This window comes from Scylla paramamosain, chromosome 27 (assembly GCF_035594125.1).
Source record: "Scylla paramamosain isolate STU-SP2022 chromosome 27, ASM3559412v1, whole genome shotgun sequence".
Taxonomy (NCBI): Eukaryota; Metazoa; Arthropoda; class Malacostraca; order Decapoda; family Portunidae; genus Scylla; species Scylla paramamosain.
Window position 1 is genome coordinate 17,589,363 of NC_087177.1, and position 20,064 is coordinate 17,609,426.

Below are 20,064 nucleotides of genomic sequence, written 5' to 3' on the forward strand. Positions count from 1 at the left end.
GTAATAGATGGAGTGCAAATGAAGGATAGATGAGTTGATGTGGTATACCTGGACCTTAAAAAAGCATTTGATAAAGTTCCCCACTGAAGTCTTATGTGGAAGTTAGAGAATGAAGGAGGACTAAAGGGAGCAACATTGAGATGGATGGAGGATTATTTACAAGGGAAGGAAATGACAACAGTAATCAGAGACACTAATTCAAGTTGGCTCAGAGTGACAAGTGGGGTACTGGGTACTGCAAGAATCTCTGTTGGCACTTATTGTTTCAAGTATGTGTAAATGATATGACAGAGGATCTAAATAGTTATATAAAATAACAAAAAATAATAACAAAAAGTAACGAAGAAAAAGGATTTGGAAGTAATCATCCAGGACACGCTATCACCTGAAAAGCATATAAATGGAATATTCGGTTCTACATACAGCTGGTTAACAAACATTAGAGTGGTGTTTAACTATTTAGATAAAGAAATGATGAAGAAAATTATAAGAAGCATGATATGACATAAACTGGAATATGCAGCAGTAATTTGAGCTCCACATAGAAAAAAAAAGATATATGGAAACTAGAAAGAATACAGAATATAGTGACAAAGATGGTACCAGAATTGAAAGACTTAAGCTATGAAGAAAGTTTTGAAAAGATAGGATTACCAACGCTACAAGAGAGAAGAAAAAGAGGAGACCTGATAACAATGTACAAATTAGTAAACAATATAGAAAGAAGGGACAGAAATGACTTGGTACCACAGATGGAGTAGGGAGAGGGACAGACGGGGGGGCATGGGAAGAAAATAAAGAAATTCGAGCGACATCAAGAAATACAGCTTCATATATCAAACTAATGAAATCTTGAATTATTTGAAGGAAGAGATGGTTGTGGCAAACAGTGCACACATGTTTAAAGAGAAACTGGATAAATATGGTTATGGAGACAGGACAAAATGAGCTTTGGCTCTGTACAATATAACTAGGTAAACACACACACACACACACACACACACACACACACACAAAATTATTTTTCAATAACTTTATGATGAAACATATCATAAATTTTTTTCCACAAAACATTCTTGTAAAATATGGGTGCATCTTATGCAGAGGTGCATCTAATACGCTGCCAAATACAGTAAGATGTGCTCCCTGAGTAGCCTTTACAGTCCCAACACAAGATCAACATTTGGTGACTAAAGCTGTGATGAGAGGCTCAGCCTCCACCTGCCTCAGCATAACTATGAGAGTCCTCTGGACTTTCTAAGTTATGCTTAAGTTAAGTGGCTTCCCTGGCCTCTTTTTTTTGGGGTGGTGGGTCACCTCCTCCTGCATCCCTACTTTTCTTACTCCAGCATTACACAATGTGTAGTCCTGTACCAATAATAGTGGATATTTCCTTATTATTTTTTCTGCAATGCTAAGGGATGTTATGGCCTTAAGTTGCTTACTTGACAATTGTTTAGCATGTGGCATGGTCTCACAAAACAAGAAAAAAGAGCAAGGGCTCACAGTACAAAATCATATACTGTACAGTGAGGGAAAAGAAAAATTATGTGACTATCAATCATGCCAGAAGCACACTAGCAGTTCCTTTGTTCCCTGAGGAGATTAAGTTCCTCCCTGTCTATCTTCTGCCCACGTGACTATAACGCTGACATTCTCCTTACATGGTTTTATGAGATCCTTAATAAAGTGACAATAATATAGTTGCACAGACTTTGTGACTATAATAATGGAGCTGACTGTATAGTCAGGCAAACAGAGGTGTTGTATACTTAAATTGGTCCACACTGCTTGCCTCCAGACAGCCACCTCAACCCTATGTCCACCATTGCATTGTTGACACTTGCATTTCTGCCCCATTCATAAATCCACATACACTGATATCCCAATATATAGTAATCCAAAGCACAAAAAAAAAAAAAGTATTATAATGTATATACTATTGATTGTTTTCAACATACAATCTCAAAAAATTCAATGATTCTGGGATGAGTTATATCACAAAATTTAATATCCCCTTTATTAATTATCATGATCATGAAACAAATTTTAAATTTCTTTTCAAATAATGTAAACTAAATAAATGTCTATACTGACCTGGAGAGCATGTAGACCATCTTTGTATTTCTTTAAAACTTTTTTGAGCACTTCTTCCTCTTTTTTTAATCTCTGAAGTTTTGTTAGCTGTATCTTCTCTATGCACTGATTCTAGAAAGAAACAAAGAGGAAAAAAATTAGAAAAACATATTACCATACAGCAGCATATTTTCATGTTTAGATGAAATGCTTTCAAGAAAAACTTAGAGATGCATACTATCAGTGCTATTAGCTGATTTTGGGAGCATCAGCATTAATATCAGTCCTGGGCAATTTCTAGGTATCACATTGTCAATGCTTTGATCATGGCTATACCAAGAACAAAAATACAAGAGCAAGAGAGTGATAGCAATCTGAAGCAGCAGTTGCCATGGCAACACAATTCTCACCACTATGTGCCAAGTGATACTTGAAATATTGAACTGAACATCAACTGATGAGCTACACATTATGGCATACATAGAGAAATGTATTCTACTAGAGAGAAATGTGTAAGAAAATATTAAATGTTCTTAAGGATTAAAAAAAAAAAAAAAAATTACTGAAAAGGAAAACAGGTTAGAGGACACCACCTAAGACTCATAATTCTCTGTGTTAGCCTCTGGAATTTGACTGTGACACTGCTGCTCAAGCCAGATGGTAGCACCCACTTCTGTTTTGACTACAAGAGAGTACATTCCTTCAAAAAAAGAGACACTTATCCTTTGCCAAGACTAAAAGACTGACGGTATTGACTGAAATGGCTCATCAAAATACATAACAGAACTTGATCTGAAATACTGGCATTGGCAAGTGGGTTTAGGGTTTCAGAAGAGAAGTTCCTGTGTCACACTCACTCATTCTTTAAATTTCAAACTTGCTTGATATATTACTAAATGGTCATACTTTTAAAAGATATGTCACATTTTGATGTATTTCATGAATATTCTGAGATAGGTCTATTGTCAAGTGCATCTTCTCATGACTGCCAAACCCTATTAGATGCACCCTGGGCCAATGGTGACAAGCATTTTTTTTCTTTCAATGTGTGTAACTATCCTTTTCATGCATATTTTGCATAATACTTATAATTTAAGATAATACTAAAGTAGATGGATGCTGATAAGAAGTTTACATTACATATCTACAGACAAAAAAAAATGGTGAAAGATGTTATACACTTTAAAAAAAAAGTCAGTAAAGTACACTTTGCAACAAGTAGTTCAGCAAGTAGTAGTAGCATAAGAACATAAGAACATAAGAAATAAGGGAAGCTGCAAGAAGCGACCAGGCTTACACGTGGCAGTCCCTGTATGAAATATACCTACCTATTTGCACCTATCATCCCCATCCATAAACCCGTCTAATCTTCTCTTAAGGCTCCCTAATGTCTTAGCACTAACAACATGATTACTGAATCCATTCCACTCATCTACCACTCTGTTTGAGAACCAATTTCCTCCTATCTTTTCCTTAAACAAATTTTTCAAGCTTGAAACCATTATTTCTTGTTCTATCCTGGTTGCTGATCCTAAGAATTTTGCTTACATCCCCCTTGTTAGAACCCTTATACCACTTAAAGACTACAGTAGCAGTAGTGCAACAAGAATTCAGTAAGTGCAGTGTTCACAAATGCTTTCAGCTTTATAACTTAAAAATCTATTATTTTCATCACTATATTGAGTACTGGAGCAATATAACTTGTGAAAACACAAAAGTCCACACTTCATTAGAAAATACACAGTGCAGTTATTGTCCACTATGCAATAAAAATTTAGTAAAAATAACTAATTAAATTGGCCAAAGTGTTATTAGGCTTAATTTCCCCTCATACATTGAAATTAAATTCTTTGTAAAAATACAACAAAAATAAAAAGAATAAAAAATAAATACATGGAAAAAAGTACATGGCTTATTTTAAGCCTGCAAGCTGTGCCAGCTTTAGACTCCTTGAATTGGAAGGGCATTTACATGTATTGATAAGGCACAAACTGAAAAAAAAAATAGAGAAAAATATTACAAAAAGGAAAGATAACTTTAATAAATAGCACTTAACCAACCAAAGAAGACACACCACCATAACTAGACACACGTCTCCTTTGGGATCCCACACATGCATCTCTATTGGGTCAAGTCAGGCTTCAATTCAAAGTAAACTCCATTACTTTCAATGAAAACTCAACTCTACATATATAGAAAATGGTGGGGCAAGATTAGGGTTGGCCAATCATGTGGATTATACCCTTCTGAACCTATTTTGAAAAAAATAGATCTTCATTGGCTTTCAGTCTTATGATGGCCCAGTGCGAATGCATCCACTTTTCCAAGCAATCATTCATGGAGATGACACAAAATCATGCAGGAGTAGTTCAAGACATGCTCATTCCAACATAAGAAAAAACATTGGAGTTAAAGAAATGGGAGAAGTTGAAGATTGAAAAAAAATTGCTTCCTTAGGTTTCAATTAAGAGATCTCCCCCCAAAATACTCTCATTTACTATATTTTTCTTCAGATAAAAGTATGTATCCTATAATGTTGGTAGTGCACAAGGATATCACTAATAAAAAGAGGTATTTTTATGTATTTGTTTTCCTTACATATACAGGTTGACATTAAAGAATCTGGCAATCTCTGGATCTCAGGAGTGTTGGATTTTCAAAAATGCTGGATTTTGTTATGGTTATATATGCTGTACATATTTAACAGAAAACAACTACCTGTACAGTCCAATGTCATATGTTTCACAAATGATTTACAAAGACACGCTGCTATTAATTTTTTTTAAGCACTTCCACTTTCTCTGTGATCAACAACACATGATGTTTATGTTTTATGCCACCTCTCTTCTTTGCTGAATCCATAATGGGGCTATACAGCAGCAAGTAAATTACTAAATGAGAAGGAACAAGCAGGAATGCCAGTTAGTAGATGCAAGCAAAACCCAATGGCTGATTCTAGAGTAAAGCACCACCAAAACACAAACAGTGCCTCCAGAAAACAGTGGCACACCAGTATGGTAAGTTTGGAAATGCACTTCAAAATTTATGCTGGAGATCTGAAGGAAATGGATTATTGATTGTTAGATTTTTTAATGTCAACCTGACTTAATTTTTGTGCATGGCCTTTTCTTTTTTTTTTTTGCAAAAAGTGCATCTTTACTAGACCATGCATCTCCATTGGTAATTGTATCCTAATTGATCAAGCTAGAGAGATATCATGTTTTGTGGCAGACAGAAATACCTATCAGTATAACGCAATGCCATACAGTATGAAAAAACACCCCAGCCACTTTTCAAAGATGTGATGTAGTAATTAATGATAGTTTGGAGGAGCATTTGAAGGAAGAGGATATGTTACTATCCAGGCTCTCAAGTGCTCATCTAGTAATAAATCTAAAAAATGTGACTTCATTTGTGCAGATGTTCAATATCTTGGGTATATTGTGGATTACAATAATGTGCACCCACCTGATGCAAATGTTGAGGCCATCAAAACTATCAAACACCTGGTAATAGATGTGAGCTGCAGAGATTTCTGTGATGTTTAGGAGAAAAATTTTGCTGTGGCTAAAGAGAGCTTGATGAATTTCCCAGTGATTGTTGCACCAAATTTAAACAAACTATTTGCCATAGTAGCTAATGCCAGCAATATAGGTGCTGGTGCTGCACTACTGCAAGAGAACAATTACAGAATAGAGCATGCTGTTAGCTAGTTCAGTAAAAAGTTTTCTAATTCTTAGAAGAATTACCAAATTACTGTAAGGGAACTTTTAGCCCTTATCCTTGCTTTGAAACATTTTTTAGTTTATGTACTTCCATATGGTTCATATATTAAGGTTTACACTGATCATTACCCCTTAAAGTACTTGGAAAGTTTAAAACTGGAGCTTGTTCCTTCAGCAGTTTAACTTGGATGTAAGACACATCAAAGGTGTTTGTCCCAGATTTAGATGTTTGTTCATTTTTGGTTATAGTACTCCTTTATTGTACTTATTTTCTTTTCTAAGATGATTTTTTTCTACTTACACAAAAAACAAAATTTCCCTGAGTAAAATTCTTTTTCAGGTGAGGTCATGTTACATGCACCTCATTATTAACCACACATTTTGTACATGTATGTAATACTGTACAATACCATTTTCCATACCAATGTCCAGTAAATGAAGAGAAAACTGATGAAGGAAATAGATGTCAAATTTGCTTATTTCATATGAAAATACACTCAAAAAAATAATTTTCAGCTATGAGAGAGAGAGAGAGAGAGAGAGAGAGAGAGAGAGAGAGAGAGAGAGAGAGAGAGAGAGAGAGAGAGAGAGAGAGAGAGAGAGAGAGAGAGAGAGAGAGAGAGAGAGAGAGAGAGCTCTGATATAATCCAAAATTTCTACGTATTATCAGAAACCTAGTAGCTAGGTATAACACAGGCTGCTCCAGGAATAACCCTGATCTAAATCTAACATAAAGCAGGGCATTTACTGCTCATGTGAAGAAAGAATAAGGATAAAATAGGTCTTCCTGTCTGCTGCTGATCTGTTATTTTACCACCTGTGAACATAGAGAAACCCAGGCTTACCACTTCCTTGCTTTGTTGGCATTAAAAAACCAACACTCCTCCCCTCCCGCCGCAAAAAAAAAATAAAAATAAAAAAATTATATATCAAAATTTTGTTTTATGCAGTATTGATAAATCTCATCTCATCTCATCTCATCTCATCTCTAGCTAAAACAGCTTCTATAAAGTTAGGCATTCTGAGACGTCTCTGCCAGTCTTTCTCACCCCCCACCCAGCTGCTAACTCTGTACAAGGGCCTTATCCATCCATGTATGGAGTATGCTTCACATGTCTGGGGGGTTTCCACTCATACTGCTCTTCTAGACAGGGTGGAATCAAAAGCTTTTCATCTCATCAACTCCTCTCCTCCAACTGACTTTCTTCAGCCTCTCTCTCATCATCGCAATGTTGCATCTCTAGCTGTCTTCTACTGCTATTTTCATGCTATCTGCTCTTCTGATCTTGCTAACTGCATGCCTCCCCTCCTCCCGCAGCCTAGCTGCACAAGACTTTCTTCTTTCTCTCACCCCTATTCTGTCCACCTCTCTAATGCAAGAGTTAACCAGTATTCTCAATCATTCATCCCTTTCTCTGGTAAACTCTGGAACTCCCTGCCTGCTTCTGTATTTCCACATTCCTATGACTTGAATTCCTTCAAGAGGGAGGTTTCAAGACACTTATCCTTCAATTTTTGACTACCGCTTTAGACACTTTTATGGGACTGGAATTTCAGTGGGCATTTTTTTTTTATCGGATTTTTGTTGTCCTTGGTCAGTGTCCCTCCTATATAAAATAAATAAATAAATAAATAAATAAATAAATGTATATGTACATATACATAAAAAATGTAAAAGTAGTCAAGCTTGACATGTTAATTTCCTGTATAATACAAGTTAACCAAGGGTTTGTCCTACCAGACCAACCTGTATCAGTATGACCTAAACAAGTGTCTCTTCTTCTTTAATGGAAAGTGTCAAAATCTTTCAAGATCTAACTCTCCTTGTGACTTCTAGGACCTAGCCAAAAACATCTTCAATAACTTTACTTCTTCATCTTTCCTTCCTTTATTTCAACCTGATAGTACCACTGCCATCTTACCTACTTCTAAATCTAAACTCTTCACTCAAACCTTTGCTAAAAACTCTACCTTGGACGATTCAGGTCTTGTTCCTCCCTCTCCTCCACCCTCTGACTACTTCATGCTACCCATTAAAATTCTTTGCTGTGATGTTTTCCATGCCCTCGCTGGCCTAAACCCTTGGAAGACTTATGGACCTGATGGGATCCCTCCTATTTTTCTCTGAAACTGTGCCTGTGCTTGCACCTTGCCTAGTCAAACTCTTCCAGCTCTGTCTATCAACATCTACCTTTCCTTCTAGCTGGAAGTTTGCCTAAATTCAGCCTGTTCCTAAAAAGGGTGACCATTCTAATCCCTTAAACTACTGTCCTACTGCTTTAATTTCCTGCTTCTCTAAAGTTTTGAATCTAACCCTAATTGGAAGATTCTTAAACATCTATCACTTCACAACCTTCTATCTGATTGCCAGTATGGGTTTAGTCAAGGTGATCTTTTGGTTTTCCTTACGAGTCCTGGTCATCCTCTTTTAGGGATTTTGGTAAATTTTGTTGTTGCCTTAGAAATATCAAAAGCTTTTAATAGAATCTGGCACAAAGCTTTGATTTCTAAATTGCCCTCCTACAGTTACTATCTCTCTCTCTGTAATTTCATCTCAAGTTTCCTTTCTGACTGTTCTACTGCTACTGTGGTAGATGGTCACTGTTCTTCTCATAAATCTATTAATAGTGGTATTCCTCAGGGTTCTGTCCTGTCACCTACTCTCTTCCTATTATTCATCAATGATCTTCTAAACCAAACTTCCACTCCTACACTGATGATACCACCCTGTACTTTCCCATATCTTTTCATAGATGCCCATCCCTTCAGGAAATAAGCATTTCTTGCAGAGAACCCACAGAACATATGACCTCTAATCTCTAAAATTTCTGATAGGGGCAGAGCAAACTTAGTATTGTTGAATGCCTCAAAAACTCAATTCCTCCATCTATCAACTCGACACATCCTTCCAGACAACTATCCCTTCTTCTTCAATGACACTCAACTGTCCCCTCTCTTCTACACTGAACATTTTCAGTCCATCCTCAACTTATAATCTAAACTGGAAAGTTTACATCTCGTCTCTAGCTAAAACATATTTTATGAACTTAGGCATTCTGAATTGTCTATGCCAGTTTTACTCATCCTCCCAGCTGCTCTGTTCAGGGGTCTTACCTGTTCATGTATGGAGTATACTTCACTTGTATGGGAGAGGTTCCACTCATACTGCCCTTTTAGACAGGGTGGGATGAAAAGCTTCTTGTCTTATCAACTCCTCTCCTCTAACTGACTGTCTACAGCTTCTCTCTCATTGCTGCAATGTTGCATCTCTTGCTATCTTCTGCTATTTTCATGCCAACTGCTATTTTGATCTTGCTAACTGCATGCCTCCCCTCCTCCCATGGCATTGTTGTACAAGACTTCCTTCTTTCTTTTATCCCTATTCTGTCCACTTCTGTCATGCAAGAGTTAACCAGTATTCTCAATCATTCATCCCTTTCTCTGGTACACTCTGAAACTCCCTGCCTGCTTCTGTATTTCCACCTTCCTATAACTTGAACTCTTTCAAGAGGGAGGTTTCAAGACACATACCCTGTAATTTCTGACTACCACTTTCGACCCTGTTCGGGGACCAGCACCTCAGTGGGTCTTTTTTTTATTATTATATTTTGTTGTTCTTGGTCAGTACCCCTTGTATATGGAAAAAAAAATTCAAACCTTTTGTTTCACTCTATATAACCTTTTAATTGCTTATTTAAACTGATTAACATATAAATATGAGGAATAAAAAAGATAATAAATAAAAATGAAAGAAACAATGACCCTCTAAAAAACAATAAAACCCCAAAAATCCCAGTGTTTTTTTTAAACCCAGGTTTTTTCCAACCTTGCTTCCTTGCCCTAACCCTTGTTATTCCCACTTAATTTTACCATTTATTTTCACATGTATATTGCCATCTTCATGCCTAAACTGTGAAATGGTGCTAACTAAAGGAAGCACTACTTTTGGCGTGGGAGCTGAGGAGGCCAGTCTGGCCACGTGGGGACAGGGAACAACAGGGTCAGACCAGGCAATAACCATAGAATTTGTCTCAACCCCTGATATCATGGATCTTGTATCTAGTGACCTTGCATCCCTCTCAGGAAGGCAAGGCAACAGTCAGCACTATTGTCAAGGTTTTGACTTTTATAAACAAGGAAAAGATAACACAATAAAACAACCAGAAAGTAAAGTTAACTCTCTTGACAACAAAGTTTACAACCTTGAAGAACAACTAGATGATGTTAGACAATATGAAAGAAGGGAAACTATTATAACTAGTGATCCTATATTACCAAAAGAACATGACATGGAAAACACAGCTTATGTGGTAACTAGGGCCATCAAAGATAACCTGCACATAAATACGGGTTTCACTGACATAAGCACTTCACACAGACTAGGACCAAAACAACAAAACAAAACTAGACCAATAATTGCTAAATTGTTAAACAGACCAAGAAAAACTGAGATTATGGATGCATGCCTGTGTAGCAGTAAAACCTAACTTCTATATCAATGAATGCCATACACAAAAATGCCACAGCATCTACACAACTATTCTAGCAGGCAGTAAAACACACTGGAATATCTTCCAGCAATGTTACACTAGAGACAGAAGATTTATGTCAAACTTAAAACATCACAACAGAAACACATAATAACCAATGAAAGTTCTTTAAAGACTTTCTTAGATAAATATCCTATTTTGAGCCAGTCATAAATACTGAATGCTGCAAACTATGAGCAAAAATTCTTGTAACACTGAAAATGCCCTACTTTCACTTTCACTTTATAACCTCTTTCCTCACAATACTAAATTGTCATAATTTTCTTCCTTCTATTTCTAATCTATAATTGCTTCCTTCACATCTATGACTCCTAATTACCTCAGAACCCTTATTTTTTTACTTTCTACCCCTATATCTTTAATAAATTCTTAAATATTATATCTATCTTAACTCCACACACTGTTCTTTCTCGCACTGTTGCAAACTTTACTTTACTAACACTCCAATGTTCTTTAGAGACAGTGTATGTTTTCGCAACCAGCCCTGAATTGGTTATGCTCTAATTTTACTTTCTCATTCTAACTTTAAATTTACTAAAAAATTTTATTATGCCTTTAACATAATAGATACCTGGTAAGCCTCACATAAGCTATATCTCTTAAATTTTCTCTCCTGTTGTATTTTTTATTAATTTTATTTATTTTTATTTAGTAATTTTTCAATTATTTACGTTTTTTCTCTCTCTCCTTAAATATGTATTCCAACAATGTAAGCCTTCTTCAAACACTTTCTAATGACACTGAAGATGAAAGCAACCATGATAATGACAATACTGGCTTGGATATGATTAACACAATGTATGAATTTCTTAATATTAATGATATATGTAATTACCATGATTTCAACTCCTATAAGACTGCAATTCCGACAAATTGTACTGCATTATTAATTTGCCAATAAAACTCCATGATGATGCTGATAATGCATAAAATACATAACATGATGGTAGGACTTGACACTTGCACAGGGAGAAGATTTTGGTGCTTTGCTATCACTCACTGCTCTTGTTTATTTGCTTCATTCTTACCCTAACATATCCACATACAAGGCAGCAATAGTGATTTGACAACAAAACCTCAAAAAGTAACCAATAATAAATAAAAAATATATAAAACACCTGGGTGATGTTTTGATGCTGTCACCTTATGGTGCACATGTGCAGTGGCATCACCTGGAAGAAATTTGGACTCAGGAGAAATTTGGCCTGATACCATTTTCTTCTGAGAATAGTGTATCATTGCATGCTTTGGCTTTTTTTCAGTAAAATTTTAAAAATAATATGAGAAAAATGACAACCAAAAGTAAACCAGTGTTTATTATCATGTTCAGGTCAAATTGGCACCTGGTCCCCTCCTGCTTGACAAGATATTACTCACTACAGTCTGTTCACTTAAGCTAGATTCTTGGCACCTAGGTGAGTTTGTAAGCTCACAGCCGATTGGCAGCACTGCTCTCTCACTAGCAATCACATCAAGCCAGTGACACTGCAGGAACCTTCCAGAATTGTGCATGTAAGTATATATATATATATATATATATATATATATATATATATATATATATATATATATATATATATATATATATATATATAATATATACCATTTATGGGTAAGCTGGGATTGAAAGATTGTTGGGCAAAATTTGTCTCACAATATCTCAGCTTTTATGAATAAATTTCATTGAAACTTGTAATAAAAAATTGTTGAGGAAGTGTAGTATAACAGCCTCCATTACATGAAATACCTTTGCTTTTCTGAAGAAAAGTTCCATATTTTCATTGCACAATTCTTTTGATAGGCTTTTATTTTATTTCTTATTTATTTATTTTTATTTACCAACATAATGCAGCCTCCCAAACCAAATTAGGCTTTAAAGAGGACTAAGGCAATCTTTTGCTGTAACATTACAATACTGTGGAAGAAAAAATAAATTGTAGGATAAGCAAAGATACTAAAAAAAAAGAAAGAGGACAATCCTTCAGATATAACATTATGCTGACCATTAATTAATCTACAGTTTTGAGGAAGTTTATTTTTACCCATAGCAGGCATAATCCTACTTAACTTCGGCAATTTTGAGGCATGACATCTTAATTTACAAGAGATTATATAACTGCCACCCCAAAAAATATATGCTAAAATATTATGTTTTCATCTTTCCAAGCCCTTTTTCGTATCAATAAACAAGTATTTTACATACAAGTTTCAGTCAACCATAACTAAGTCACTCACAACTATGAAAGAGGATATGAAATCCCACAATCCTTTTGAAAGAAAATTATGAATTTTCATAACCATGAGTTCAATAATTGTGAGTACTATTCATGACTTTTTTATAAGAACTGTCCCATTTGTTTGGTGTCTAACTTCACTCTGCCTCCACACACCATGATAAGTGTTGCACCACCATGATGGTTGTGGCGAGTGACATGTTGCTATAAATGACACTGTCCTTTCAATATGTGGAGCTTTATCTGCATTTTGATCACACTGTCATGTTCACCTGAGTTTTTTCTATGTAATGTAATGTTATATTTCAGCATACAATGAATAACAGTTGAAAATAGCGAGCATAAGTAAAACAAGTTATAAACATTATTTTTTAACATCTTCACAGTTCAACTCATCTTAATACTATTTTACTTTTTGTTTTGTTAAGTTCTTAATATACAGCTTGATTCTACAGTTACTGCTGAGTCTGATGGTGTCAACTAAAACTGGCTATCTCATGTATGAAGTGAGTTATGGGAAATAATATAGAAACATTTTCTTACTCAAGCATGCAAAATGTGGCTTGACGTGAGTGCTAGTGAGAGAGTGGTCCAACCAATTGGCTGCAAGCTTAACAAACCCACCTAGGTGCCAAGAATCTAGCTTAACCCTATTGTCTGCAGCTTTCCTAGATTTTCGCTCTTCTCAACAGGGGAGTCATGCATTAAGTGCAAGTAAACATCACCAGATGAACAATATTCTATGGATCACCTCACAGCAAAAGGCCCCAACATGTTGTACAGCACCATTTTGCACATATACACACACACACACACACACACACACACACACACACACACACACACACACACACACACACACACACACACACACACATACACGCATATGCACACACACTGTGCAACAGCCATGGCAGCCACCCTTGAATGATATTATGCAGAAGAAGAGAGGAAGGTGAACATCACATGGTTATGTCTGGTTTCATCAATCTACCAGATGATGATTAGGAAAACTGAACCTACCATCAAGTTAAAAAAAAACATTGCTGTATCTCTAGAGCATACACTGGTTACAGAACACTATGCATAAAATATGAAAAAACAAATAAATAAACAATTAAAGTGAGTAAACATTTTCTTTCCTATTTCTTCAACTCCCTATTGTTCCTGCAATGTTGCTGGCATTGAATTATCAGCCACTGTCTTAGAATCAGAATATTTTGTTATTTTATTGGTTTATGACACGTAACAGTACCAAAATATGCAGGTGCTGATGAGTGACAAAGTAAAACTTGGCTGAGTAACAACAGAGTGCGGGGAAACAAGGAGAGTAGTGATTTCCTTTGAACTGGTAATTCAATCATGTTCTTGACTAGCAGCAACGTTTAGTAAACACCACACGGTAGGCTTAGTTTTCCTTAATATCATTATGGAAGCTTGATAGTATCTACTGACAGGAGTGGTGGCTTCGCCTTTCATCAAGGTTGGGGTTGCACCCTGCATTTTTATAACATGTAACACACACACACACACACACACATTATTACTATTAATGTGGTTATTATTATTATTATTATTATTATTATTATTATTATTATTATTATTATTATTATTATCATTATCATTATTAATTATTATTATTACTATTATCATTATCATTATCATTATCAGTTATTTTTACTTTTATTATTATTATTTCAATAGATAATGTAGAGAGAGAGAGAGAGAGAGAGAGAGAGAGAGAGAGAGAGAGAGAGAGAGAGAGAGAGAGAGAGAGAGAGAGAGAGAGAGAGAGAGAGAGAGAGAGAGAGAGGAAGAAGGGAGACCATTATGAACCTGCAGGTAGATGTTATGAATACTACAGTGGGTTTGTAATGGATGAATAACTGCTTACTTAGATAAGCAAGTTTTAACCACAATGAAAAAGTGTTACCAGGATCTGGTCTGGGGACCCAACTCACATGTATCCCACAAAACATTTTCCCCAAATTCTGCATTTTTTAAAGTGGTTTCATTTAGTAGTTCAATTTTAATGCAAAACAGGCAAAATCAAATTTATAGTTCAAAAGTAATTATTTGTTATTGCAAGGAAAACAGTTGAAATTCATATGAAATGGTAAAACCAATGGTTTTAGTTTTACAGAAACAAATTATTGTAGTGTCTGGCTGCAATAAGCTGGAAAAGTATAATAAATAGACATTTACATAAACTATATATACATTATATACATAAAGCATTGCAAGCTAATACAAGTGTAATAAGTATACATTTACACTGGCTACATTATATATCCATATAACAAAGCAGGCTAACAAGCTTTGCAAATAATGTTAGGGCATTCACTGCCCATGTGCAAGATTTAATGTGCACTGTATAAAAATTTATTTTCTGATTTACAGTGTCCGCGGAAAATATTGCGTGCTGTTGCCCAAAAATTCCAAATTATGGTGTGCTTGGTTATCATACAGAGGAGCCAAGTCGCACCTTTATCATAACGTCTGGTACTGCTGCCACGAGCATGGGAAGGGTGAGGGTATGTATGGGGACTGACAATTACTGCCTCAGTGCTCAGTGAGCTGCCAGGGAGAGAGGATTTGACACTTGTTTCCATTCTACTACACCCTATTTCCCCTCTTTCCCTACTCAGCCTTCCCATTTTTCTGCTACAGCATTTGTATGGCTTCAGCCAGCCTCATCAATGAAAAAAAGGCCAGAATTTTGGCATGGGAGACTGAAAATGTGCCAACAAAAGAAATTTCAAGGTGTGCAGGGCAACACAAAAGCACCATTCACTGCCTGGTTGTAGCTGTTCATACCCTCCCTCCAGACACCATACCTCTAAGAAAACCAATATCTGGGAGACCAAGACATCCAAGGCAACTGATACTCTCATGAAGCATGAGATTATGAAGGATTCGAGGATTACAGCTTGTGAACTTAAGAAGTTGCACCCAGATATGTTAGGAGATGTCTCAGAATGAACCATCCAGGAACAGCTACAAAAGAAGCCTGGCCTACCAACATTCAAGCTGGCCGACAAATCCCTTCTTACAAAGCAGATGAAAAGGAAGAGACTTGCATTTGCATGCAAATACAAGGACTGCACTCCAGAGCACTGGAGGAAAGTTTTTTATTAGTGATAAAAGCAGCTTCAGGTGCATTAGAACACGGCCAGGTAAAGTGAGACGTCCCAAGAACTCTAACTGCTACTTGGCCCAGTACACAAGTAAAACTGTGAAACACCCTCCTAGTGTAATGGTGTGGGGTGTAATAAATAGTGATGGGGGCATGGAGGGTTGTGTTTCCTCCCTAAGAATGAAATGATGACAGCTGAACATCACATACAACTGCTGGAGGATCACATGCTTCTTTTCTATGAGTTACATGGTTGTAATATGTTCATGCAGGATGGTACTCCATGGCTCACCACAACTTAACCCTTAACTGACATTCACTGATGTACAAAGGCCCTACAACCTGGGATACCATACCTCAACATGAAAAGGTTCCTCCAACTCTCATCTCTTAAGAAAAAGGTTGAAAATATTTATTACCATCATACTGATTGTGCAATTTGTTACCATTTTTTATCATTTATATAGACCTACCTATACTATTATTACTACTACCTTATTAATTATCACACATAGGTATATATACTAAAAAGTGCATCTGATATCCTGCTTTATTGTGATGAATGATGTTAGCAGCCTAGTGTGACAGCCATGATACTGTGCCTAGTTCATCCAAAATGGATGATTTCACACATCACACTCCCAAGCACTCCCTAATACCACCATTTTTATATTAAGAAAACCAAGACCACTATTGTCTTCCCCCCTAAAAAAAACTCTGCATCACATAAACATAATCTGCAAATACACTTGCAGTGGTCTAAAAAGATCCTGCAAAATGTGAAACTGCTAAACCTGTGGTAAACTTTAAATTTGGAAAATTAACAAGTCTTTCATCATCCAAAAGTTATCCATTTTCTTTATTTTTATATTTTTAGATTAAGTAATAAATATAATAAGGCAGTAGTAGGAGGAGGCAGTAGGCACCTGCCAAAATGATAATTACTCCCAGTGAGGTTTAATGAACTTATCATTAAACCCAGCTGTGAGCTCATTGATTTCCCTTTGTGTCTCACAACACAAGGGGGCAGTCACAGCCTGCCTTCTAAAGACAACTCTCTTCCTCCACACAAAACTACAAGCACCTAATAACACACACACCCTTCACTCAAAATTTCAAAATTATCATGGCGACTCCTACACCAGCCTCAGAGTCCCCATCTTGGGAGGGGACCACAAATTTCCCCAGGTCAGACTGCTCTTCTGACAACGATCCTAAGTGTCTTGACACCACCCCCAACTTTTTCTTTATTAACTTCGGCAACATTTCCAGTCTAAGATCTAATTTTCAATCTGTAGAACACCACCTCTCTTCTAAACCTCATCTTCTTTTCCTCACTGAAACTCAGGTGTCTGAGGTAACTGACAGTAGCCCCTTTTCTGTTCCCTCTTACTTTCCCTATCCTCATTTTCAATCAAAAGCTGGATGTTGTGTTTATGTGCACAACGACTTAACCTGCTATCATGCCCATGCTCTTGAATCTTCTGAGTCTTCCACCATCTGGCTACAACTACAGTCACTCTCAAACAAAATGTATCTGTGCTGTATACCTCTCACCTAACTCCTCTGACTATAAGAAATTCTTTGACTACTTAACTTCCAAAATGGAGCACATTCTGACTCTCTTCCCTTTTGCAGAGATCTCCATTCTTGGAGACTTCAATGTTCACCACCAGCTTTGGTTCTCCTCTCCCTTCATTGACCATCCTGGTGAACTAGCCTTCAACTTTGCTATCCTCCATGACCTAGAGCAATTGGTGCAACACCCTACTCATATTCCTGACCATCTTTTTTTTTTTTTTTTTTTTTTTTTTATGTAGGAAGGATACTGGCCAAGGGCAACAAAAATCTAATAAAAAAAATGCCCACTGAAATGCCAGTCCCTAAAAGGGTCAAAGCAGTGGTCAAAAATTGGTGGATAAGTGTCTTGAAACCTCCCTCTTGAAGGAATTCAAGTCATAGGAAGGTGGAAATACAGAAGCAGGCAAGGAGTTCCAGAGTTTACCAGAGAAAGGGATGAATGATTGAGAATACTGGTTAACTCTTGCGTTAGAGAGGTGGACAGAATAGGAGTGAGAGAAAGAAGAAAGTCTTGTGCAGCGAGGCCGCGGAAGGAGGGGAGGCATGCAGTTAGCAAGATCAGAAGAGCAGTTAGCATGAAAATAGCGGTAGAAGACAGCAAGAGATGCAACATTGCGGCGGTGAGAGAGAGGCTGAAGACAGTCAGTTAGAGGAGAGGAGTTGATGAGACGAAAAGCTTTTGATTCCACCCTGTCTAGAACAGCAGTATGAGTGGAACCCCCCCAGACATGTGAAGCATACTCCATACATGGACGGATAAGGCCCTTGTACAGAGTTAGCAGCTGGGGGGGTGAGAAAAACTGGCGGAGACGTCTCAGAACACCTAACTTCATAGAAGCCGTTTTAGCTAGAGATGAGATGTGAAGTTTCCAGTTCAGATTATAAGTAAAGGACAGACCGAGGATGTTCAGTGTAGAAGAGGGGGACAGTTGAGTGTCATTGAAGAAGAGGGGATAGTTGTCTGGAAGATTGTGTCGAGTTGATAGATGGAGGAATTGAGTTTTTGAGGCATTGAACAATACCAAGTTTGCTCTGCCCCAATCAGAAATTTTAGAAAGATCAGAAGTCAGGCGTTCTGTGGCTTCCCTGCGTGATATGTTTACCTCCTGAAGGGTTGGACGTCTATGAAAAGACGTAGAAAAGTGCAGGGTGGTATCATCAGCATAGGAGTGGATAGGACAAGAAGTTTGGTTTAGAAGATCATTAATGAATAATAAGAAGAGAGTGGGTGACAGGACAGAACCCTGAGGAACACCACAGTTAATAGATTTAGGAGAAGAACAGTGACCGTCTACCACAGCAGCAATAGAACGGTCAGAAAGGAAACTTGAGATGAAGTTACAGAGAGAAGGATAGAAACCGTAGGAGGGTAGTTTGGAAATCAAAGCTTTGTGCCAGACTCTATCAAAGGCTTTTGATATGTCCAAGGCAACAGCAAAAGTTTCACCAAAGTCTCTAAAAGAGGATGACCAAGACTCAGTAAGGAAAGCCAGAAGATCACCAGTAGAGCGTCCTTGACGGAACCCATACTGGCGATCAGATAGAAGGTTGTGAAGTGATAGATGTTTAAGAATCTTCCTGTTGAGGATAGATTCAAAAACTTTAGATAAGCAGGAAATTAAAGCAATAGGACGGTAGTTTGAGGGATTAGAGCGGTCACCCTTTTTAGGAACAGGTTGAATGTAGGCAAACTTCCAGCAAGAAGGAAAGGTAGATGTTGACAGACAGAGCTGAAAGAGTTTGACTAGGCAAGGTGCAAGCACGGAGGCACAGTTTCGGAGAACAATAGGAGGGACCCCATCAGGTCCATAAGCCTTCTGAGGGTTTAGGCCAGCGAGGGCATGGAAAACATCATTACGAAGAATTTTAATACGAGGCATGAAGTAGTCAGAGGGTGGAGGAGAGGGAGGAACAAGCCCAGAATCGTCCAAGGTAGAGTTTTTAGCAAAGGTTTGAGCAAAGAGTTCAGCTTTAGAAATAGATGTGATAGCAGTGGTGCCATCTGGTTGAAGTAGAGGAGGGAAAGAAGAAGAAGCAAAGTTATTGGAGATATTTTTGGCTAGATGCCAGAAATCACGAGGGGAGTTAGATCTTGAAAGGTTTTGACATTTTCTGTTAATGAAGGAGTTTTTGGCTAGTTGGAGAACAGACTTGGCATGATTCCGGGCAGAAATATAAAGTGCATGAGATTCTGGTGAAGGAAGGCTTAAGTACCTTTTGTGGGCCACCTCTCTATCATGTATAGCACGAGAACAAGCTGTGTTAAACCAAGGTTTAGAAGGTTTAGGACGAGAAAAAGAGTGAGGAATGTACGCCTCCATGCCAGACACTATCACCTCTGTTATGCGCTCAGCACACAAAGACTGGTCTCTGACACGGAAGCAGTAGTCATTCCAAGGAAAATCAGCAAAATACCGCCTCAGGTCCCCCCAACTAGCAAAGGCAAAACGCCAGAGGCACCTTCGCTTAGGGGGATCCTGAGGAGGGATTGGAGTGATAGGACAAGATAAAGATATGAGATTGTGATCGGAGGAGCCCAACGGAGAAGAAAGGGTAACAGCATAAGCAGAAGGATTAGAGGTCAGGAAAAGGTCAAGAATGTTGGGCGTATCTCCAAGACGGTCAGGAATACGAGTAGGGTGTTGCACCAATTGCTCTAGGTCATGGAGGATAGCAAAGTTGTAGGCTAGTTCACCAGGATGGTCAGTGAAGGGAGAGGAAAGCCAAAGCTGGTGGTGAACATTGAAGTCTCCAAGAATGGA

The 20,064-nt window shown here is 37.4% G+C and overlaps 1 protein-coding gene across 19 annotated transcripts in view; it reads right to left on the bottom strand.

Annotated features, from left to right (window-relative positions):
* Positions 1–20,064, bottom strand: part of LOC135114296 (uncharacterized) — a 165,274-nt gene that overhangs the window by 109,672 nt on the left and 35,538 nt on the right. For all 19 annotated transcript variants that reach the window (XR_010275483.1, XR_010275488.1, XR_010275485.1 and 16 more), the window contains one exon: positions 2,098–2,208. Coding sequence is in view for 13 of the 19 variants with exons in the window: in XM_064030203.1 (XP_063886273.1) it covers positions 2,098–2,208 (111 nt within the window). In the remaining 6 variants the exon portion in view is untranslated. The remainder of the gene's footprint in view (positions 1–2,097; positions 2,209–20,064) is intronic.